The sequence below is a fragment of the Pinus tabuliformis genome, chromosome 6 (assembly GCF_031772625.1).
Source record: "Pinus tabuliformis cultivar Carrire ecotype Pingquan chromosome 6, CPIR1, whole genome shotgun sequence".
Lineage (NCBI taxonomy): Eukaryota > Viridiplantae > Streptophyta > Pinopsida > Pinales > Pinaceae > Pinus > Pinus tabuliformis.
Genome location: NC_142292.1, coordinates 1259240077 through 1259265378, shown reverse-complemented (window position 1 = coordinate 1259265378; position 25302 = coordinate 1259240077). Strand labels below are relative to the sequence as shown.

The 25302-nt window shown below is 41.7% G+C and overlaps 1 protein-coding gene across 1 annotated transcript in view; it reads left to right on the top strand.

Moving 5' to 3' along the window:
* The window catches only part of LOC149263238 (VAMP-like protein YKT61), a 123362-nt gene that overhangs the window by 78323 nt on the left and 19737 nt on the right, over positions 1-25302 (top strand). The window contains exons 3-4 of the mRNA XM_089425962.1: positions 1722-1826; positions 2093-2158. Of these exons, the coding sequence (XP_089282088.1) occupies positions 1722-1826; positions 2093-2158 (171 nt within the window). The remainder of the gene's footprint in view (positions 1-1721; positions 1827-2092; positions 2159-25302) is intronic.

The following is a 25302-nucleotide window of genomic DNA, read 5'->3' as shown; positions in this document are numbered from 1 at the left end:
AGCTTACCTTTATACATTGGAGGGAAAGGGGCAGTCATCCCTATTAGTTGTCCAAGTAGAGCAAACATAGAGCACCATCGACATGATAGACTTGTTCCATGTACAGACATTTAGGCATTTGATCATTCCCAGGGGATGGATTGGAGGGAGATTATGAGTTGGTATCCTATTGATGGAGGGATACTTGAGAGAATATGTTTTGCCAAGGGCATAACACAACAGGAGCCCTTAGGCATGAGTGCTGATGATCGGACATGGTGGATTCGGGATCCAGGTAGATCCATTGATGGCAGGTTGAGTCAGCGATTTGTTTGGGATCTAGGTATAAAGGGATCTATTCATGTTTGTTTAACACGGAGGCATGGTGTGACCCAGTGGTTCATATGGGATCCTAGTATTAGTGTACAGATGCCTCTGCTGTGGACAAATGCGGATTGCTTGAGAACAAGCAATCTTGGGGCGGGATGATTTGTAATGTCCCCATTTTCAGTTTTCTTTATAGTATAACCATAATGGATTTCTAGGATATGTAATGGCCAGGTCACAAGATCAGGATTACCTCATCAGAGGACCCAGAGGGGTTTTATCGGGTCTGATGACGTTTGCTTGGCGTATTCCATTCACTCAATTTCCAAATTTCTCTCTAACTGCTGCTCACTTCTTTGCTCTTCAGCCTTGAGAAAATCACTCTCTCAAATCTCTGTCAATTGTTGTGTCTTTCTCCCCTCCTTAGGCTTGCTTTTATAATTTCTTATTGAGCTAAATGCCTAACCCTAATCTTTTCAGTGATTGATGGCCAAGATTAAATCCTAACCCACTTGAGATTAAAACAAATTCACTAATGTAATTAAAATTACATTTCCCTAGTTTTCCTAGCTCAATGCCCAACATTAATTAATAAACTTAATTAATGTGCTTTTCCTAATTTAGACTTATTCTAAATTATAAAGATAACTTCTTCAATAAATTGAGCAAGTTGTCAAAGGAGGCTTTGGATGATTCCTGCAAGCTTGACACCTAGCCAATGTAGAAATACCCATCCACTGCTACAAACATCAACATGTAGTGATTTGAATGATTGTCTATCTTACTGCTTACAACAATATTGTGGTCCCTCTATGTTTCAACTAAATTGAGACATGCAATGTTTTGTGCACCTGTTTGTATTGCAGCAGATGTACTGCAATATTATTAACTTGCAATGATTTGGTTTACACAAAATTGTTTTTATTTTACCATCATCTTGTGTTACAGATATCTAGTAGATCTTTCTTTCACTCTCTTTTATTTTCCATCCCTGCAATTTAATTAACTTACAATGATTTGAAACAGTCTTGCTGTCTCTCGCAGAAAATTCTTTTCATTTTACGCTCATCTCATCTTACAGATATTTAGTAGATTTTTCTTAGTCTTTAATTTTCTCCCTCTATGCACTACTTATTTCATGTATGCCTTTTGTTTTATGCTTTTGGAGTAGTCTAGGGCACATCTACGATTCTACGGCTAGTATCATCAGTTGAACTTCCTAGTCCCATTAGCCTATCATATTGGTCATTTGTTAACCATCCTAGTCCCATTGACCTATCCTGGTTCTTCAAACATGAAAGTTCTATTGATAAAGATTCTGTTTTAACTGAGCCCAATTTTGATGAGACATGTTTTGCAATATGAAACATGATGAATCATAGTCATAACTTCGGTTAAACAATTTTTTCTATCAGGTGCTGGATGAATACCAACAGAACTTTGGTGATTCCTGGAGGACTGTTCAGTCGGATGCAAACCAATCTTGGCCCTACTTAAACGATGCTTTGACTAAATTTCAGGTAACAGGCATTTTACCTGGCAGGTCAAGAAAACTTCCTTTCTTTGGTTGCAGATGATTTTAATTTTTCAGGAATAGCAGTGGCTATGCCATTTCAGAGTGCTTTAAATTTAATAGGCAGAGAATCATATGAATTCATTTACTTTTCAGCTTGTGCTTTTATTAAATATTTATCTCTAACTTCAAGCTGAGTTGAATCACATGGTATTGCACTGGAGTTTTTATTATCAGTCAAGGAGATAACAAAGTATCAGTATGTTTTTCCAGGATCCAGCAGAGGCGGATAAACTCCTGAAGATCCAGAGAGACTTGGATGAAACCAAAATCATTCTTGTGAGTCTTCAATTTTGATTCTGTTGCAATTGCCATCAATGTTTGCCGGCTTGTCTGCACTTAAAGGTTTCATCGAACATTGATATCTTACAGACTCTGAAGAAGTTTGGCCACCTTGTTTGGTTTCATGCATGTAATATATCATACAGAAAGCTGAACATATTGTGTGGGACTGTTTTGTAACTATAAATAATATCAAAGCAACAATTACAGTTTGCAAATGATCAAAAGGGTGGTCCTGAAAATGTGAAATGCAGCTTGTTAATGTATTGTGTTCAAATAAAAAGCTTGCATGACAGTTCTACATAGCAATGAATCTTAAACCTGTATACAGGCTGTAACTCTTTAACGGTTTAAACTTGAGGTAATCCTGTCGATGAGAGTCTCGGGCAGGTACTTCTGCACAGGTCTAAGTGTCTAGACGTGCAGAGGTCACCTGATTGATCCTTAACCTTAGCAGTTACTTTAATAATTAAAGTGATTGACATTCATAAGATAACGTGAGTTAATCTATTGAAATTCCAAAGGTTATTTGCATTAGTGAGTTTCAATTGTTGATCTGAAGTAATGTTGAGATCTAATCTCAACTATAAATCACTTTTGATTAGGGATGTGGATCTGGTCAATAACTCAAAATTATGAAAGGAAGGCTAGGCTAAGGGAGAAGACACATCTTGGGCACAAGACACAGTGAGAATGAGATCTCAGTGATTGGGTGGAGGACTTACATTCAAGTGTGCAGGGTTTGAGAAAGAATGCAAGGGGCAGAAAGGGAGATAGATTTAAATCAGCCAACAAGATTGAAGGACAGATCTGCAAAGGGGTTTTATCACATGGGACAACTCCAAGTCTTTTGTTGTATTTGTATTTTCCTTAGTGGGCCATTATCCTAGGAAGGGAGCCCTTGTAAGTTCTAAAGTTATTTGAATGAAGCACTGATTTGAAGGCAAGAAATCTGTGTACATGTGATTAATTTGCTTCCACTGTTTATTTTATTTACATGTTAAAATCCTAGCTGTGCTTTTTTTTAGTAGATTTTGTAATAAATATTTTATTGCAAGAAATCAGCTAGATAATAACTAATAAAATACTGGGTCGCTAGCGTGGTATAATGGTATTGTAGCAGTTTATTTGAAGATGGACTTCTGGGAAAATAGCACACAGGATTGCACGTGTTAGGGAGACGCAGGGAGCAGATTTGCAGACGTAGATTGATCAGAGATCAATTGTATGACAACTGTCGTATAGGTACAAATTGGTTGTACCAGGCCTTGGCTAAAACAGCAGAGTGCAACTGTGGCAGACAGCTGTATGACAGCTGCTTCCATACAATAGAGCCGCAGGGGGGGTTGTGCCCACAGTACAAAAAAAGTGACACGACGGCTAGCACAGGTTCGTGGCCAACAACCAATACAATTGCCAACTGTAAGGGACCAGCTGTCGTCAGTATTCAAGTTGTTAGCATGGGGGTAGGAAAGGGCAACTTAGTGGAGACTGCTGTAGGTTGTAGTGCGAGAGCCTTTTCAGTGTGGGGAGATAGCTGCAAGTTGCAGCTCAAGGAGACAATCAAAAGTTGTGAGGTCGAGCAGTGTATGTAGAGTTCATGAACAGTAGTTTATAATCCAGTCACAACCTCTGTTTATCCTATACAATTTGAGACCTATAAATTCAATTGTCTTACTGCTCAGATCCGAATTGAGTGATCTGTCTTGGTGCTTCTGTAATGGAAGCGGAACCACCCCAGCAACAGACAGTATTCCACTGAACCTATAAAAATCCTTTCCTATCTGCACCTAGAAACTTTCAAAACATCCTGACTACGATCAATCAATGGCCACGTCAGATTTTGTTCTTCAGATTGCCTTACAACAGGGTTAGGGTTTTTTGATTCTGCTATACGATGGTACCCACAGAGGACTGAATTTCCCATAGGCCAGATTCGCATCAACTTCTTGAAAATCTGGATTTCTTTGTTCTCAGACGATCGCGCCAACTATGGTGAGGGAATTCGATCCCTTTTGTTCCACTGTTGCCCACAACAAAAGTAAAGTATGGCATTCAAACAGGGTCTTCGGAACCCTAGACGGATCGACTCGATGTCCAAACAAAATTCCACAATTACATTCGCTTCTGCCCAGGATGATTATCTGCGAATGGAAGCTTATGCGAGGACATACGACCTTTGACTCCAGTGACTGCTTTTCAACCGCAGTTGTGACAGGGTGCACAAAATATGTGTAACCCCCAAAACGCCACTCAAATTTGCCCGACCTGCCTCCAGACGTCAACGTATTTGACACAAATTTTTGCTAGCTCCTGCGGTCAGATTAAAAGACCCAAATGATAACTTCACTGTCTTTTTAAGTTTTTAGATAGACTTAACCACAACAAACTTAGCTATGTCTTTTGTAGTATTCCTGTGCCCAAACCTGAGATTAATCAAGAATTTCGCTTTTCCTTCAGAAGTATTCTCGTGCTCAAAATAGAGAAAAAAAGTAGAAGAGGTGTCAACTAGGGTGTAATCTTTCACCTCCGAAATTGACAAGAAGAAAGGGGTCTTAGAACCCTCAAAGCTAATGCTCAAATACATATGAAATGATCCACATTTGATGCTCTAAAATGAATCTAAGTCTCCTTTATTTATAGACTTCCTTGAGGGGTTTCATTCTCTTAATTGGTTGAGTGTGTCTTACTCAAAACCCCCAGTTTTGGGTTTTTTTACCCAACTTACCCAAAACTCGCCCACAATGGGGGTTTTGGGGTTTTATTCCTTTTTTGGAAGGGTTATAGCTTACAGGGACAAATATGCTACTAAGTCCATTGGTCGTCAATTTGTTGAGGACATCACAGTGAACTTGTGCAACATGTCATCATTCCTAAAAGACCTAATTGGTTAAAGTCTACTCTTCAAGATGCAGAAGGAAATGGAGCAACCAAGGGTACATTAAGGGAAAGTAAGAATTCTAAAAGATACCCAGGGTATGTAGCCTATATGACAAATTTAATTGAAGTAGAACCATTCACTTTTGAAGATGTTGTCAATCATCAAGAACAGAAATATGCTATGAATGAAGAATATCAATTAATAATGAAGAATGTAGTTTGGAAAATCGTTCCTAGGCTGAAAGACAAATCTGTGGTGACTTCCAAGTGGCTCTACAAGATTAAGCATGCAACAGATGGAAGTATTGATAAATATAAAGCAAGGTTTGTGGCTAGGGGTTTCTCCCAACAAGAAAGCATCGATTATGAAGAGACATTTGCACCTATAGCGAGATATACAACTATACGATCACTGGCCTTTTTGGCAACATCGATGGGATGGAACATTTATCAAATGGACGTCAAGACATCATTCTTGAATGGTACCATCGATGAAGAAGTCTTTATAGAACAACCCTTGGGATTTGAAGTGAATGAAAGAGAGACTCACGTATGCAGGCTGAAGAAGGCACTTTATGGCGTTAAGCAAGCTCCAAGGGCTTGGTACCCAAGGATTGACACATATCTACAAAGATTGGGCTTCTCAAAGAGTTATGCTAATCTGAATCTCTATATCAAGGTAGTATGAACATAATCACTCTTCTATATGTGGATGATCTTCTCATAACAGGTGTGGAAGGTCATATTCAAGAGTGCAAGAAGCAATTGGCAGCATAATTCAATATGAAGGATCTAGGGTTGATGCACTATTACTTGGGGTTGGAAGTTTGGCAAGGACCAGGTGAGATATACCTAGGTCAAGGAAAATATGTGATTAAGATGTTGTAGAGGTTTGGCATGATGGATTGCAAACTTATGACAACCCCCATGATCACAAATTTGAAGAGGCTAAGAGATTCTGATTCAGGCCCTGTGGATCCTACAAAGTGTAGACAATTGGTTGGCTTTCTGATATAATTGGTGAAAACTCGACCAAACATTTGTTTTGTGGTAAATATTCTCAGCGAGTTTCAGGTAGAGCCCAGGTATGACTATTGAATAACAGTCAAGCATATATTGAGATATCTGCGAGGAACAATCCATTACTGCCTGAAGAATGATAGAAAGAATGATGTCCAATTGATTGGATATACAGATTCTAATTGGGGAGGTAGTGAGATAGATGTAAGAAGCATTACTGGAGGATGCTTTAGCTTGGGATCCTCTATGATATCATGGATGAGTAGAAAGTAAGAATCAATTGCTTTGAGTAATGCTGACGCTGAATACATCGCATCATGTGAAGTAAGCAGAGAAACTATGTAGTTGAGGAAGCTGCCATTTGACCTATTTGAAGGACCGATGGACCCTACAGTTATACATTGGGATAACATCAATGGCATACGGTTATCTGAAGACCCAATATTCCATGGAAAGACAAAGCACATAAATAACAAGTACCATTACATATGAAAGCTGGTGCAAGATGGAGTGTAGCAACTACAGTATATCTCCATCGATGAGCAGGTAGTTGCCATTTTGAAAAAATCTCTTTCTAATGAGAAGCTTGTGTATATGAGAGACAAGCTTGGATTCGCTAATATCTCCTCCCTAGTTGAGAGGGAGAGATAGACACATCGTTCTTGTCTTCGCTTTGTGAAGAAAGAATGTAGGATTGGGTAAGCATCTAGTTTCTGATACTCTTTGAGGATGAGGCAGGGCATCCAATAGGTAAGAGTAGTCGAAGGGGAAATTCCTCGAGGATGTGTTATTCCAAGACAAGAATTGTCCTAAAGGGACATACCCTTTGAACACCCGGGGTGGGGTATGTGCCTTGAGAGATAATGATGACGGTGTCTATCAGTCATGTGCCTCGCCAACATTGTACTCTAATATTTTGGAGAGATAGAGCTGTTAGTCAAGGCCTTGCGATGTGACAACACTGGTTGGTATGATGAGATGCTATGAGATAAGCTAAAATAATAGCTTATAAGATGGATTACCAATCCAACTCTTCTTATGAGATCTCTTCAGTTTGAGAATGTCCATGTACTGTTATGAATAGATCCCTAGTTAAGAGGGAGTGTTGAAATATGTACTTAGGTTTGGTCTTCACAAATATGAAATCTACTCTTGATTCTTGCATATTGTAAAAGGAAAGAAAAATTATTATTGTGATTTTGTAGCATGGGTTTCATACTCAAAGTTGTTTAATTTAAAGGTCAAGCACCCATTGAGTGCTTCTAGGGTTTGTCATAGAGTCAAGAAGTCAATAGAGTCATTGTCATATGAAGAAGACCCCATTGGGCATATTGTAACATTTCAAAAGAATTATTTTTGTAATTAACCTGTCAAAATACCCCTCCATGCCAAGTCGGCCTGACAGCTAAGAAGTCGGCCTCATTAGGGCATGTCGTCCTCCTTGGAAGCCTATATATAGGAGAGAACTCAACCTCCTATGGACACTCACTCATTCCTCATCATCTAAGCAAAGAAGAGGCAAAAGAAAGGCAAGCGAAGAAGGATAGAAGGACGAAGGATGAAGTTTGTGGGTTAATTCTCTCTCTCTCTCACATGTGCAAAGATAAAGCTAGGGTTTTGCAGCTGCAGGATCAAAGTTGTTAAGTTGCAGAAAGAAGGTCAAGGAAAGGACTTTTAGGTCACCTTCTAGCCCTAGAAAGAGAAGCAACCCAAGTGAAGGAGCAAGGAAGCCTTGGAAGCCCTAAATTCGCTCACACACGTGGAAGCAACGACTATTGCAAGGGCTGAAAATTTCAGACTTGCAGTGGAGGCTGAAATTTCCGTAGCTGGGGGTCGAAATTGTACTGCTGGAAGAGATTTAACTGGGTTTGTCTTGGATAGAAGAAGCACAACATCAAGAAGGTCTGGCTTGGTCTTGGAAGGGTATTGGTCTTGGTCTAGAGTTCTTGGAATTTGTCATTTGAAGAATCTATAAGAAGAGAAGGGATTTGTGGGTTTTCCTCTGAAGAAGACATGTTTTAGCCTTGGCTTGTAGCCTACATCTTGTGTTCTTGTGTACTATTGATGTTTATGTTTTTGGTAGTTGTATGATGATAAGAACAACATAATAATAAGTGAAGAAGCTAATAATCGAGGAAAAAGTAAAAATACATCACAAGCCTTTATCAAGTATAAGAGAAATCATCCTAATGGTAGACTTATCATTTTCTTGACAAAGCGCTCGCCTATTTATGATAGGAAAACTAAGTGCTTTACCTCAAATTAAGCTTAAGGCCCCTAAGACATAATCAGAACACCATATAAAATAAGCAGAATAACTGAGCCGTTTTATTACTCAATGGAATCTGAGTACATAATGAGTAAGAACAATGGCACTTGGGCTTGCTATGCAAGCTATGCGAACCCCAGGTGAAATCTCGCTGACCCAACTATTGAAATGGCTCCAAACTGATAATGCACACTACCTAGAAAACTTGCTATAGGTTGCCAAATGGAACTGGTCACCCTGCTCAAAATAATGCCCAAAATGCTTGAAATTGTAGCCGCAAGATCCTCTCCTACAACCCAAAATTACCCAAAAAACGTTTGGCCTATCTCTAAGCCAAAGTCGAATCCTAAAAATGGTGCAAATTCCTTAGCTAACCAGCAACTCACCCTGCTATAAGAATGAGGATTTCAGGCCTGAATATCGCTCAAAAAAATCTGTAAAATTAGCCAGAGACTCCCCTCAATAAACCCACAAAAACCCATAAAGGGTTTGGGTTGAATCCACCGTCTCTCGATGACCTCCAACAAGTGCAAATTACCCAATTTGGCCAGAAAATGCCCCACAAAAATTATACTGCTGAATTAAGCCCAAATCTACCACTAGAAATCTCTCCCAACTTTGGCTAAATTCTCCCTTGAGGAATACCTCCATTCTCTAGCCCATATCTCTCCTCAACCTCTATTACTCCAACCCTTGTGCAAGCCTGCCTGGAGACCCATGCGCACTTCAAGAAATGCAGAATTTTGGCCCCAATAATTTTCCCAAACTCAGCCTTGCTAATCACCACAAAATCTCTGGCTAAATTAGGGGAAAACCCTAGAAAATCCTTCGGTGTTCTACTCCTCTGTAACTGATCTCCCCACAAGCAATTCAAACTACTTCTACGTCCTGAAAGAAAAATGTACCCGCTGAAATAACCAACAAATACGTCCAATGGAAACTCCGAATTGAGCTCCTCAAATTGCCTCACTAGGGAGACACTCAAAGTTCTCTAAAATGTGGGTGGAATTCCGGCTCGGAAATTTCATGTGTTGAACAACACAATTGTCTTAGCTAAGTAGCTCAACAAAACTAATGTTAAATTGTCAAATGATCAAAGATACCAAATGGAGGCCTCCAAGCTTGGCCCTCTCTCCCTTGGTGGTCCCCACCTTCCACTAATTTGCGCCCCTTCCTTTCTCTCTCTCTTCTCACTAGTGTGAATTGCAACTTGGGTTGAATTTCTCTCTTGATGGTCCCCCACTGTCCACTAAAGATGCAATTTCCCTTTTTCCTCCTAAATCCCAATGCCAAAATTGCCTCCTCTTCCAAAAATCGTCTCCCATGCTGAAAATCAAAATTGGGGATATTACAGTCCTCCCCGCCAAAAATTGCTTGCCCTCAAGCAATGCCTGAACAAGCGCCCCCTTTGACTGCTGATCACCACTATCACTATCAGTAAGACCAGGGTCCCAAATGCGAGTCATCCTTGATTTCTGCATTGGCTGGTCATGAAGGAATCCCTCGATACTCAGATCCCAAGCCATCCTGATCATTGTGAAGCACCCCTTGCTCCGCTCACTGTCTAGCACAATGTTTTAAAACTCCGACTCCGACTCCGACTCGGCCGAGGGTCGACTCCGACTCGGTATCAACTCGGCCGGCTCGATTTCAATGACTCGGTCATTGTAAAAAATACATTAAATATTTATTTTTTATAAAAACACATAATTTTAAAGATTTTCATTCATGTTTCCAAACACACAGCATTAGAATATAGATAGAAGACAACATATGATCAAAGTAGGCTCATGAATATATCCATTATATCAAAATGGCACGCAATGCATTGTCCAATACATACACGATGATGATATAGAGATAAAAACAAAAACACATAACCAAGGAGGCTATAAATGGCCTCTACAACAAAAGTCTGTGACCAGTACTACTGGCTACTGCTAGAGTTGCCAACATCATCTAGCTCAGTGTTACCTGGAAGTTGGGAGCAGGAGCGAAAGTGGGGAGCGAGAGCGAAAACGGGCGCGGGAGCGACATTTTCAGAAGCTCCTGGTTTGGGAGCGAATCCCAGAGGAGTTCGACAACCAACGTCACTAACATCAAGGTACATAGAGGGATTGGTGCTCTTGATTAAATACGAGTTCCATACCCTAATACATGACAAAATTCAATGGAAACATTGCAATACTCCAATCCTGAAATCCTGAAAAACTAATAAGTTTGCTGGATTTTGAATGAAATCTAAAATTCTACTTTCTCCATATGAAATCCAATGAGGCCGAAACCACTCTCAAACATCCTGAGTCATTTCATGGTAATGTTAAAAATTTAAGTAAAAGGATGAAAATGAAGATTAAGGAGAATGTCACTTTTACTTTAAGAATTTAACATTACCATGAAATTTGAATAGCATATCAATAGTAGAGAGCATTTGAGTGTGTTAAATAGAGTTTGGGAGGGGGAAATGGACCCCAAATAACATTTAACTAATTCATAAAACACATTGGAGTTCAAACCAATCAGCAAACACTTCAAAATTTCATTAAAAAAATGTCAAATCGCTGTTTTGATGGGGTTACAGGCCACTGGTTATGACTCGGCCGAGTCAATACAGAAACGGCCGAGTTGGCCGAGTCAGCCATGACTCGGCCGAGTCATGGCTGACTCGGCCAGTCGAACCGTTCCAAGGGCCGGGTCACAGCAGAGGGTAATGGCTCGGATCAACCCGGCCGTTTCGGTATCGAAACGGCCGTTTCTTAAAACAATGGTCTAGCAAGGTATAGGTACCATAAGCCCTCTGCATATTATCAATAAGTAAAACAACATGATAATGTATGACTCTGTTCGACTCCCCATGAAATGTCCCTGTTGGGTAGTCCACCTCCTACACTCCAAGAGTAAACTCTTGAAGATACAATCCAATCCCCATGGGGATGAAATCTCCCCCGCATGGGCTTCCCTTGATATCCTTCTCTCCCGCATGGGCTTCCCTTGATATCCTCCTACTGACCAACCTGCCATGTTGATGAAGTCCCCCGTGCCATTAGTGAGTCACAAAAGCCCAATGGAAGATCTGAATGATCTTCCCTTGTGTTAGCTAGCTCATCCCTCAAGGTCCCTGAGCTGTCTAGTACTGCGATGCCTGGGTCCCATGCTAGTCCCATAAGGGTGCCACCATGCTACCGCTGCGCCACTTTGGCTTTGATGGGCTGCCCATCGTGGGCACACTCTATCCTCCTCCCCTGAAATCAGGTGGCGAAATATCGACAAATATCAAGCTCATCATGCCCAGGTATCTCTATGATGTTAATATCTACCCATCCATAGCTAATCCTGATCTTGAGCAGCACCAAGAAACATCTGACTTGCCATACAATAGACACCTCAACGATCCCCCATGAGTCAACCTAAAGTGAGCTAGATCACCCTCTACCATGACTTTGCTCATCATGAAATGGAGTGACCTATCAGCCCACTGAATCCCCAGATCCCATAACCAGATCTGCTGCGACATGGTCCTGATGACTGCTGGAACCCTCCTATGCCACATCTCTGCTCCTTGCAGGTAATCAATACATAGACTCCGCATATCATGAATCAACCTGGTGTACCCAAAACTGCCCTGCGTCTGCCATACCACATCGTGAAATTTGCGATCCTGCCTCTTGAAAGCACACCTTGATGTTGATTTGGGGTAGCATCAGATGTACTCTAGCCATAAAAATTGGTGGAGAGGCTAAAGCACATTGGATCTCCAAGACCCATAAATGGTTTGGGGAAATTCTATGCGGTGAGAGAGATGTTAGAATAATTAATATTTTTAATGGGCTCCTAAGTATAAACTTAGGAAAATAAAAATATTAATGGGTATTAATATAAAACTGGGTTAGAAGGTTCTAAATGACATGGATTAAACCAAATCTAATCTTAGCCATTGATTAGAGATGTAATCTCGGCCGTTGAAGACTCAACAGGAAAAGTATAAGAGGAGGCTTGAGGGTCAGTTGAAGATACACCAAGTTGAGTGCCGGAAGACCAACGCATAGGCAGAGAGGTAGACGTAGAGCCAGCAGGAGCCATGCAAAGGGCCAGAGTGACTGCGTAGAGGGCCTGCGTGGGTGACGCAGAGGGCTAGAGAGGCAACACAGAGCATCTGTAGGCTGACGCAGAGGGTTCTAGGTTGACGCAGAGGCTAGGAGGGCTGACGTAGAGCCTCAGAGAGGCATTGGAGAGATTTTCGTGGAGCAGACTTGCCGAATATCTGCTTCTAAAGAGATGAATTACTTCCAGATTGATTTCTCTGTAGGGTGAGTCAGTTTGGCACCTAGTTGTACTCAAGAAAAGATGCTTAATAATAAAACCCTCAAAATTGCTGCACCGGTTTCCCCAAGTTGGGTTTTTCTGGGGACGATTGTCCAAAAATAACAGGTCCCTTGTGTGTTTGTCTATTTCTTTTAGTTGATGATCTGTTGATGGTTGAGACTGCATTGTGTTTATTTCAGTATTTATATGGTTAAATAACTTGTTCAGTAATTAAACAAGCATGTGAAATAAACCAGATAGTGTAGGAAAATTTCTAACGGGTTAGAATTAGAAATTTCAACATGGTATCAGAGGATTGCGGATCATAGGAGAGCTAAAGGCACCAACTGAATCAGAGAATTTGCAGCAGAAACATCTATCCTGAGAGACATAAGCTGTTCCTAAGCAAAAAGCAGCAGAGAAGGAGTGACACAGAGGGCATGCATCATCATTTCGAGCCAAAGAGAGGCCAGCACAGAGGCAGATGACGGCAGAAGAGGCTCACGAGGAGCCACGTCATCCTACTCAGCCAGGTAGGAGTGACACAGTTGGCTAGAAGAGCGATTCAGCCTTCTCTGGATTGCGTAGAGTCAAGAGGCTTAGTTTCTTCAGTTGCTGGGGCATATGAAGCTGTGGGTAGAGTGTCGAGTGTGAAGCTGGTGGGGTGCTGTTGCTGTCGAGGCAGAACAATACCTAACGGGACAGAACCAAGGTAGAGGGAGTCGCTACCTAGGCAGATTTCTAGCCAAGAAATCCAGATTAGTGTTGCAGGAGCAAAGGGGATCGGAGAGGTATGATTCGACTATTGGCAGAAGGATTTCCAGGAGGGAAATCGAGACTTAGAGGGAGTATAGAAGAGAACTTCCAAGAGGGAAGTAGAGACTTAGAGGAGTCAAAAGAAGAGCAGAGATGGCAATAAACAGATTGAGGGATCAGGACAAGTTGGATGGAGCATCCAACTTTGTCATCTGGAAGGCCATGATCTTGTCTGTTCTGGATAGATGTCGCATCAAGGCCTTCACCTTGAGAACTGTGGCTATCCCAGTCGACCCAACTGATAACGAAAGGTATGAGGATGCGATGGCCAAGGCAAAGTGCATAATCCTTGATGGGGTCAAGGATCATGTAGTTCAACATATTGCTGAGAAGAATACAACAAAGGAAATGTGGGATACCTTGACGACATTGTATCAAGGCACTTCTGTGCAGAGGAAGATGCTACTGGAGAATCAACTGCGGTCGTATCAGATGCAGAAGGGGGAGCAGATAGATCACTTCCTCAGCAGGTTGTAGGAGATTTAGGACCAACTTACTTCCATAGGGGCCACGCTGGATCAAGAGTTAATGGTGAGGACTGCCTTGAACGTAGTCTCTGAGGAGTGGGAGACATTCGTCCAAATCATTTTGGGCAAAGCGAATCTTCCAGGATGGGAAGAGTTGTGGGTAGCTCTTTGCCAAGAAGAGATCAGACGACTGACCAAGGCGGGAAGTAGCAACCAAGGAGGTCGAATCAAGAAAGAGGAGGAAGCGGATGTGGCTTTGGCATCTGTGGGGTAGCAAGGGAAGAGGAAGAACAAGGAAATCTCCAAGATAAAGTGCTTCAACTGTGGGGAACTGGGCAATTATGCAACCCAGTGTCCCAGGAAGAAGAATAAGGGAGAGGCTTCTCACTCCAAGGTAGCACCGACTAACACAGAGAAGGAGGTAGATGATGATGACGATTGTGCCATGAGTGCTCATGTACCTCTAGAGAAGAGGTGGGGAGACATTGAGCTATAGTCAGGAGGACTATAGAAGATGTGGGGCAGGATCCTTGAGGTACCCAAACTCTTGGATCATATCCGGCTACGGGAGCCCCGAAGTGACAGTAACAAGATGGCGGATGTTGGTAGAAGCGGATGTGGATGGTGTGATAGAAAGTGCTTGAATGTAGGGATCTGTAGCAGTGAAATGGGGGTTGCAACAGTGCGAGAGGCACAGAGGAGGTTGTAGCAGTTGAGGAAGGCATAAAGGTGTTTGCAGAAATGCGAGAGGCACAAAGTTGTTGCAGCAGCACAGAGGCAGCAGAGTGAGCATAGGATAGCAGCAGAGAGAGCTTCAGGATCAGGAGGGTTTCTAGTCTGACAAGGATGTCAGTAATTGGGTAGATCAGTTACCATTGTCTTAGTAACTGAGTTGCAGTGTAGCAATAGCAGTGGTAGTGCTATGGGCAACACGATGCAACATGATGAGAGAGGGTTGCAGTGCAGATGCAGTGTTGGGAGAAAGGACCAACAACAACACGAATGTAGAGGGAGCTGCAGTACAGATGTATTAGTGGTAGTGGTAGGGCCATGGGCTGTTGTACAAGAGGCAACAATGCATAGGATGTTGGGCAGCAATGCCAAACATCAGCACAGGTACTGGTGCTGAATGATTAGGGTGATTCTCAGTGATGGAGCATTACTAGAGCACATTCCTCGCTAAGAGGGAGTGTTGATTTGGGGTAGCATCGAATGTGCTCTAGCCATAAAAAATGGTGGAGAGGCTAAAGCACATGAGATCTCCAAGACCCAGAAATGGTTTGGGGAAATTCTACCTGGTGAGAGAGATATTGAAATAATTAATATTTTTAATGGGTTCCTAAGTTTAAACTTAGGAAAATAAAAATATTAATGGGTATTAATATAAAACTGGGTTAGAAGGTTCTAAATGACATGGATCAAGCCAAATCTAATCTTAACCATTGATCAGAGATGTAATCTCGGTCGTTGAAGACTCAATAGGAAAAGTATAAGAGGAGGCTTGAGGGTCAGTTGGAGATACACCAAGTTGATCAATCAGTTCGATTTTCTGGATCAGGGTTTGCTGAGAGAAATCAAACCAGTGATTAGAGTTGCAGCGAGGGGCAGTGAGTGCATAACAGAGATAGTGTTGGAAGACTAGCGCAGAGGCAGAGAGGCAGACACAGAGCCAACAGGAGCCACACAGAGGGCCAGCGTGACTGCGCAGAGGGCCAGAGGGCCTGCGTGGGTGATGCAGAGGGCTAGAGAGGCAGCGCAAAGCATCTGTAGGCTGATGCAGAGGCCAGGAGGGCTGACGTAGAGCCTCAGAGAGGCGTTGGAGAGAGTTTCGTGGAGCAGACTTGTTGAATATCTGCTTCCGAAGAGAGGTATTATTGCCAGATTGGTTTCTCTGAGGGTGAGCCAGTTTGGCACCCGATTGTACTCAAGAAGAGCTGCTTAATAATAAAACTCTCAGAACTGCTGCACCGGTTTTCCCAAGTTGGGTTTTTCCAAGGACGATTGTCCAAAAATAACAGTGTCCCTTGTATGTTTGTCTTTTTCTTTCAGTTGATGATCTGTAGATGGTTGAGACTACACCGTGTTTATTTCAGTATTTATATGGTTAAATAACTTGTTCAGTAATTAAACAAGTAGGTGAAATAAACCAGATAGTGCAGGAAAATTTCTAATGGGTTAGACTTGGAAATTTCAACACCTGATATTGCCTAGAGCCTAAACATCTACTCGCAAGAGAAATCATCCACCTTTTGTATATGTTCCCATGACACCTCTGAGTGCCTCGCCCAAAATGTGTCATGTATCCCCTTAAGTGCGAACTCAAGGGAGGAACATATGCTACCACTGCAACAACCCATGCACTCTGCAAACCTGTACCTGTCAGTTCATGCTCTGACCCAATGTCACCGCTGAGGAGCCTCTCCCCTAGTGCGCTGAGTCCCATCCAAATATCTCAGCTGAGCTCCCTGCCCCCTACTGCTCATGCCTAAAGTGCCAAGGGACAACAACCAAATCATCTGTGCTTGCAAGTGATGTAGAGGGGGGATAGGTGCGTGAGTCCCCATGAATACCATCAAATGTCGCTCATTTATGTCCTCATCGATCTTGGGTGAACTATGTCCAAAGGTGTGCTTGGTGTCCTTATCCATAAGTCTCCTTAGAGGCAATACTCCAAGACCCTATTGTCCATCACCATACGCCCATGCATACCACCGAGTATCCCTGTACTCCTCGACATGCCATTGTACCCTGCGACCTATCCCTGTACACCACTAGATACTTCGTGCTACTGCTATACCATCCTGTACCGTCTCATATCCTGCCCGTGTCGCTGTACTTGGCACTCCTCGCATGTACTCAATATGATGTGAGTTGCTCCTACTCCACAACGCAAACCAACATGCTACAACAAACAACCATGCATCTCCATGCTCCTCTGTAGGTCACTGCTCATCACTGTGTATCCCTATACAACACAGGATGCTAGGGTATAAAATTTGGTTTGTATGCATCAGGTTACATCCCTATGCATAACACTGGACTCTGCAACATATCTCTGTGCAACCCTGGGTACCATTGCGTACTATGGTACCACCTTGTGTCATATGCCATGTCGCATGTGCCAACTCATCTATCACTCTACTAGTAAGCCCTCCATAATGTGAGCTATATCTCCACATTTGCCAAGATAGACCTGAGTGACCTAATTCTTCACATGCTAACGTGAATGACACTACTGAGCGTATCCTCAGTAGCTCTTGTGTCCAATATATCAGTGAGAGAGCACAGTCTCCATACAATATCCTTTGTCTGGTGGCCTGCCGATGCCACCTCCTCCTACCAACTCCTGCCAGAGTAGGTTAATCATCCTACAATCCCATGTATGCCCAACATGCCATGACAACTCATGAGATCTGCTTGCTCCCCTGTCATTCCATCCTATCACTAGTGCTGTCAGGAACTTTGAAGGGGATGTGAAAAGGTGTGTGCGCCCAACCATCAAGTCCACCACGCTGCTACTACCATCACCTATAGAATCTACGATGTGATGGAGAATCCCACCTAGATCCCAACAACAGTCTGGCCCTCGAGCCCCTTTGGTAATCGACAACCTCTGCTGAACTGTAGCCATGGATGCATCTAACCTCCTAGCCAACTCCACTGGATACCAATTCAATATCTCTCGCCAACCAACCCCAAGAGAGGGGTCGAATGCACGAACAACCATACACGGAACAAGTCCTCTGTCCTGCGAATGCTGCACCCTGCACAACCCGTGTCGCCTCATCTTGCTAGTTTGGCCAATCCATGTAATCTGCTTAGGTAATGCAGCCTCTCTCTCACCAACATGCGGAGGCGGCCCAATAATGCTACAAGCCCCATCATTGTATGCCTGAAGGGGACTGCTGTCTAAAGGTACGACAACCCTGCTGGTTGCAGATGCACCTGATTGCTCTTCATCGATGGTTGACTCCAAGGATGGCTACTCATCCTCCTCCACCATGGGCTCAACATGAGGCACTACCTGCTCCTCCACAGATAGCTCATCATGCATAACATCCTCAACAATTAGTGATAGGTAGTTATCTTCTAGAAACTTTGTCACAAATATGGATGCCACTGTACCTATCGACTCCTCATCAATGGTGGATATGTCTCCCGACACCTCATTAACCTGTTGTGTGTTGTTATCACCTGAAAACTCATACACAACCCTACACCTCATCGATGGATACCTCAGCAATGGATGGCACCTCAAAGGTGGACACCTCTATGTCTCCTGGCACCTCATCAATGGATGGCCCTATATGGGTGTGTGCTCTACTCTCTCCCCCAAGGTTTCAGTCGAAGCTATCAAAGGAATCTCCAACAAGGGTGACTCCTACGTCATGTTGGGTATATCTACATGCTCCTCACAACCCTGCGTGCCCTCAGCCTCATGCTTAACCTCCTCCTCAGGCTCCCGATATTTAAAGCCAATTCTCCACCAGCAAAAGCGCCCCTTGGTCTCATCCTCTAATTGTTGCTGTCCTATCTGCTCCTTTTGAGGAGATCCAGTGCCCTGATTTTGTCAACTTTCCCCACGGTGTAGATGGCTGCACCCCCACGGCTTGGACACCTCTAGTGTCTCTACTGTAAGGATGAGGATGGATTTGGTCTAACACCTTCCTCAACTGGGCCAATCTTTCATCGTTCCAGTAGATTCCACCCCAAAATTCCTGCACACTAAATCCTCCTTGAGCCATGGGTTATCTATGGTTTAACATGTCACTGTGCATACATGCACAAATCTTCCATGATCTAGTTGGATACCCTATAGTTGGGTCAAGATCATGGCTCTGATACCACTGTAATATTCCTAATTGGAAAATAACAGTAAATACCAAAAACATGAACTAGAAACAACTAAAATTAAAGTCCAAGCACCCAAATCAGAACACCATAGAAAATAAGTAGAATAACTAAGCCGTTTTATTAATCAATGGGAATCTGAGTACATAATGTGTAAGAACAATGGAACCTGGGCTTGCCATGCAAGCTATGCAAACCCCAGGTGAAATCTCGTTGATCCAACTCTACTGAAATGGCTCCAAATTGATAATGCACATTGCCTATAAAATCTGATATAGGTTGCCAAATGGAATTGGTCGCCTTGCTCAAAATAATGCCATGCTCTGAAATTGCAGCCGCAAGCTCCTCTCCTCCAACCCGAAAATACCCAGAAAAGGTTTGGCCTACCTTCGAGCCAAAGTTGAAACCACAAAATGGTGCAAATTCCCCAACTAACCAACAATTCGCCTTGCTATAAGAATGAGGATTTCTGGCCCGAATATCACCCGAAAAATTCTGTAAAATTAGTCGGAGACTCCTCTCTATAAACCCACAAAATTCCAGAAAGGGTTTGGGATGAATCCACCAACCCGCAGTGACCCCCAACAAGTGAAAATTGCCCAATTTGGCTAGAAAATGCCCCACAGAACTGATACTGTTGAATTAAGCCCAAATCCACCACTAGAAATCTCTCCCAACTCTGGCTAAATTCTCCCCTGAGGAATACCTCCAATCTCTGGTCCTTATCTCTCCTCAACATCTTTTCCTCCAACCCTTGCGCAAGCCTGCCTGGAGATGCTTGTGCACTTCCAGAAATGTAGAATTTCGGCCCCAAGGATTCTCCCAAACTCAGCCCTGCTAATCACCACAAAATCTCAAGCAATTCAAACTACTTCTGCGTCCTAAAAGAAAAACGTACAAGCTGAAATAACCTGCAAATATGCCCAACGGAAACTCTGAATTGACCTCCCCAAATTGCCTCACTAGGGAGACACTCGAAGTTCTCCGAAATGAGGGTGGAATTCCTGCTTGGAAATTCCTTGTGTTGAACAATACGGTTGTCTGCGCTAAGCAGCTCAAGAGAACTAATGTTAAATTGTCAAATGATCAAAAATACCAAATGGAGGCCTCCAAGCTCTATTGATAATTGTTGGCCCTCTCTCCCTTGGTGGTCCCCATGTTCCACTAATTTTCACCCCTTCCTTTCTCTCTTTCTTCTCACTAGTGCGAATTGCCACTTGGTTTGGATTTCTCTCCTTATGGTCCCCACTCTCCACTAAAGCTGCAATTTCCTTTTTTCCTCCTAAATCCCAAATGTTGGAATAGCCTCCTCTTTTAAAAATCGTCTCCCATGCGGAAAATCAAAATTGGGGATATGACGAAGCTTCATGAGGGTGACGTCATCTCCAAAATGGGGTTGGAGGCTTTGAATGCCATGGCTCTGCCTCAGAAGGTGCAATGTATCATCCAAAGTCATCTTTGCTTATCAAAATTTTATGTCACATCATCTAAGTGACATTTCTCATCATCAAATGACCCACCAAGTGCGACATCCTCCATAATCATCATCACATCATTAAGAGAAAGTAGTTCATGACCTCTCCAAAGCGGTACATGATCATCGTCAAGTGCCATGTCACTGAACCAAGCCCCTATGTCATTAGAGGGGTGCAATATCATCAAGGGGCTTGTTTCTCTCTTTAACTGATACATCAAGCTCATCCATGTGATGTCTTGGCTCCAATGTGTAATGTCCTTGGTCCAATGTGTAAAGGAGTGTGTGTAGCATGGTGGTAAGTCTCATCATGGTCTAATGCTAATTATCAATTCTCCAATGTTCGTCGTTAAGTGTGAACAACAACATGAAGTAAGGTGAAGCATCGTCAATGTGCTCCAAAGGACCATGTACAAGTATGTCATGTCATCCAACACAACTCAAGAAATCAAGTGATATCAATCCATTATGTAAGAAGAGTCAATATAACATAAGAAGTGAAACATATTTAATGCATAAGCCACATAAGTAGATCGCAATAGGTTTCTTCTTCTAACTTCACACTGGCTTATGACCTTATACGAGTTTCCATATTTAGGTATGGGAGGGTTATTGACTACCCCTATTAGGTGCTTCGAAATGATAGCGAAGGAAAAGGCCCAGGAGGAGGAACAATTCCTGGGTTGACCCTTCAAATGATAGGTGAATGTGATAAGTGATATGGTCATGGGGTGGACTTCATAAGTGTTGTCATAGTCTTACACATGGGTTATGCAAGTCCTTCATCCATGAGCGCCTTTGTAGAGGGAACACTTTCATTACTTTAGTTACTCTTTCCTCGGCTTTGCTTTTTCCACCCCTTAGCCTTTTACAATGCTCCAATGTCCATCATCAAGTGTCCAACATCATCATGTAAGGGTGAAGCATCGTTGGTGTCCTCCAAAGGACCATGTACAAGTATGTCATGTCATCCAACACAACTCAAGGAATCAAGTGAGATTAATCCATCATGTATACAAGAGTCAATGTAACATAAGAAGTGAAACATATTTATATGCATATGACGCATGAGTAGATCATATTAGGTTTCTTCTTCTAACTTCACACTAGCTTATGACCTTATACAAGTAGCTAGATTAAGGTATGGGAGGTTTGTCCCCTATTAGGTGCTTCCAAATGCCAATGAAAGAAAAGGCTCAAGGGGGAGGAGCAATTCCTAGGCTGACCCTTCAATTGATAGGTGAATGTGATAAGTGATATGGTCAATGGGTGAACTTCATAGGTATTGTCATAGTCTTACACATGGGTTATGACCTTCATCCATGAGCGCCTTTGTAGAGGGAGCTCTTGCCTTACTTGAGTTACTTTTTCCTTGGCACCGCTTTTTCCACCCCTTTACTTTGCTTTAATTAGCTTTTTTGCAAGATTCATTGATTTTCTTTTGAAACCCCCTTTTAGTACGGACAGTTCATTGATCACAAGGGTTGGGATGTTTTTTAGGTCCTTTTTATTTTGATAGATCATGATATGCATGGGACTGGGTTGATGTCCTCACATGAGAGGGTGGAGCTCAAGCTAACTTGGCTTTTAATCCTTATTCATCCCTTGCCATTATTTTGCATTTTAAGTTTTAACAATTGACACATGCTTTTATATTCTTTCTGTTTGCAGCTACATCAACGTCTGGGCATTTCCACGTCCCTCATAGGATGAAAGTTGAAACAAGCAAGGAACCAATACATGTGACTAAGAACAACCAACTCAAAAGAGAGGAGAATGGAGAAATTAAGTATGGATAAACAAGGTCATGTTATTTAATATAGGCATCCTATTCATGCTCCTCTTGGACAATGAAAGAAAAACCATGGGATGGCCACTCTTGACTAGAAGGAAGTGATGACCATCGAGTTGAAATAAGGGAACGAGTATAACCTCCTTGCATCATGATTTGTTTTCCAACTTCTACCCATGATCCTTGCTCAAATGTGTAATAGACTAAATGTAAATACTTTGTATGAAACAATGACTAATGTACCTTATGCATGTTGAAGCACACCATCATTGGATGAGTATGCTGATCAAGCATATCAGCTGAACATACAAGGAACAAGTGACATCTATAGGGCTGCTATATGTGGAGGATGCTGGTCATGATCTTTACAATGTGGATCATGAAAGGATGATCTCTGCTGTCTGGCTGGAAATATGCATCATAAACTTCCCCTAGGGTTACCCATGTATATGGATGGGTAACAGGGCCCTCCCTAGCAATACTGCTTTTACTTACCTTTAAGGGAGATATGGAATTGGATACTAAAATCATTGGAACATTGTTCAAGGGGGATTTTTCTAATTGGTATATTCACTGGGAAATTCTGTTCTCAACATTCTCTTGGAGCACTTTGTTTCAACAATGATCTGAGTTATTAAATTTTTCAACACCATTCTTATGAGGTGTTGGTATAACTTTGTACATGTCTCCTATTTTCGCTGCAAGTCAAAGTGTCAACACTTGCCTACTCTAGAAGTTACTTTGACTTCTTGTGTTGTCAATTTGGTTTGGACACTATCAATTTTAGAATCAAAGCTTGAAGATCAGGCTATCCTAGTACATGACTAGTGTTGATTCTGTTGATTCTTAGTTTGTTTCTAGGAGGATCTGCACTCTGAAACAGACTTCTGCACAAAGTACTTTCAGGCAACAACATTATTCCTTATAGCATTTGTTATAGATGCTAAAATTCAACGTACATTGGTATTAGTTGTTGCTGGTATTTACTGGTATCTTGTGAAGAATGAAAATTGTCGTCTTGTAATACTCACAGCAATCTTATTATTCAGCCTATTTTGGCTGCCTTTGCTTAGAAAAAGGAAAGCTATCCTAGGAGCTAAGGTGCTGTGCTCAAATCAGATTATGACCCACTTGAACAAAGCACTCTTTTTTGTCCTGAGTAAACATGGCGGCTGAATGATTCATTTCATTGAATTGGGCATTCTTATTCCTTACAGGTGAGAAACAATTAATCTACCAGGGCACTGTGGGGAAATTGAATGAGAAGAATTGGAGAAAAATGCAGCTAACCATCGCAGCATGCTGTCATGCATCCAAAATTCGCAAGAGAACAATATTATCCAGTGATATAAATTGTTAGTTCTAGCAGCAACACATTTGCTGTAGCTGCCAAAGTTCAATGTACTTTGATTTTTGTTGCTCCTATCATTTGTTGGTATCTCTCCTGAAGAATGAAAATTGTTGCCTTTTAATGCTCACACCAATCCTTTTAATCAACCTATTTTGGGCCCCCTTGCTTAGGAAAAACAAAGCTGACCTTGGCGCTGCCATTCTCTCTAAAGGTGCTGTGTTCTAATCAGATTATGTGCCACTTGAACACAACATTCTTGTTTGTCCTAAGCAAACATATCATCTGAATGATTCATTTCATTGAGTTTGTCATTACTATTCCGTACATGTGAGAAACAATTAATCTAGCAGGGCACTGTGAGAAAATTGAATGAGAGAAATTGGAGAAAAATGTAGCTAACCATCAAAGTATGATGCAGCTAACCATTACAGTAGGCTGTCATGCAATCAAAATTCACAAGAGAATTATTATTTAGGGATATACAAAATCTAAATCTAGCATATTCTGAAGTACACGCTTAAAAAATTGAAGCCACTTTCCCAAAGTTATTTATACTTAGTTAAGAGGGTCTTAAGTTAAAGATTTTTTTTCTATTCCTTAAGAGGGTCGTTTTATTTCAAAAGTAAGAGATTTGAAAGGGGGAATCTGTCATAAAGTTTTGTTGTTATTAATAGAATTAGGTTGTTACGGGATACTTAAGTCTTGAAAGGGTCACAATAGGGTTCACAATTTGTCATATTACCCTTAATATTGAGTCATTAATTTATATTGCAACAAGAGCATATGTCCATATTCTCCAAAGTGGCATACAGCCATAAGCAGCAAGTTCCAAAGGGGCGGCACACGTAACCCTTAAAATTAAAGACAATTCATTGATTTGTCTTTTGAGTCTCATTCTATAACTAGTTGAAATAAGTCTTTATCTTCCAAATAAATGATCTTCCATAAGCCATCGTTATTGAATTTTGCTGAGGAATTATTTCACGAAATAGAAGCCTAATATCCTCACATAACACAACTCTTGGCCACTTGATGACAATGTTTGAGAAAGTGCTAGGATTAGTGCAAAGAGTCCCTATCAATCATTTTTAATACACTTTTTATGCCAAGAAGTTATATTCTTGGTTTTGCAGTTTCGATGTATATTTTAAGATATAACCTATTGGTGCACATAAGACTAAAACAAAGTTTATTTGGAAGATCAATTATTGACTTGGTCAGGTATTGAAGTTAAATTTGGAAGATCCATTGTTGCGTCGTTGGAGGCACACACATGATGCTTGGCAAACTACCAAAATTCTATCCTATTGTGTACTAAGAAGAGTGAGAAAAACAATGGCTCCATCTCTAACAATTTGTTGTGTGGAGTATTCAACAATATATTAAGCAATTCAATTTATTGTAAATGAAGCTTGAGGTGTAACATATAGATGAAAGTCTTCATCTAAAAGTGTTGAATCTAGGGCCAATGTAGTATTAATGTGATTCTTCTTAGATAACTATTTGTGAGGTGTTTTAACTTTTCTTCTTAACATAGTCTTCATTTATTATTGTTAGAGTGTGTCTTCGTTAGTTCATCAAATAGCTACCAAAACAAAGAGACAAGAACACAAGATGTTTGGCTTTCTGCCAGGCCCAAAACCTCTCCCTTTTGGAGAGGAAAACATGCACAAAATTCTTTTTATAGAGATTCCAATTGACGAATACCAAGACCATGACTCTCGACATGCTATGCCACTCCAAGACCAAGACACCAATCCTCTTCTTTGTCACTGCTGAGATCATCATCATCATAGCTGTACAATAACTGCTCCTTCATCTAGATCACTGCTGCACCATGACTGCACCTTACCAAAGATCTTCATCACTACTGCACTGAGATCATTGCTATACCACTGATATCTTCATTAAGACACCGC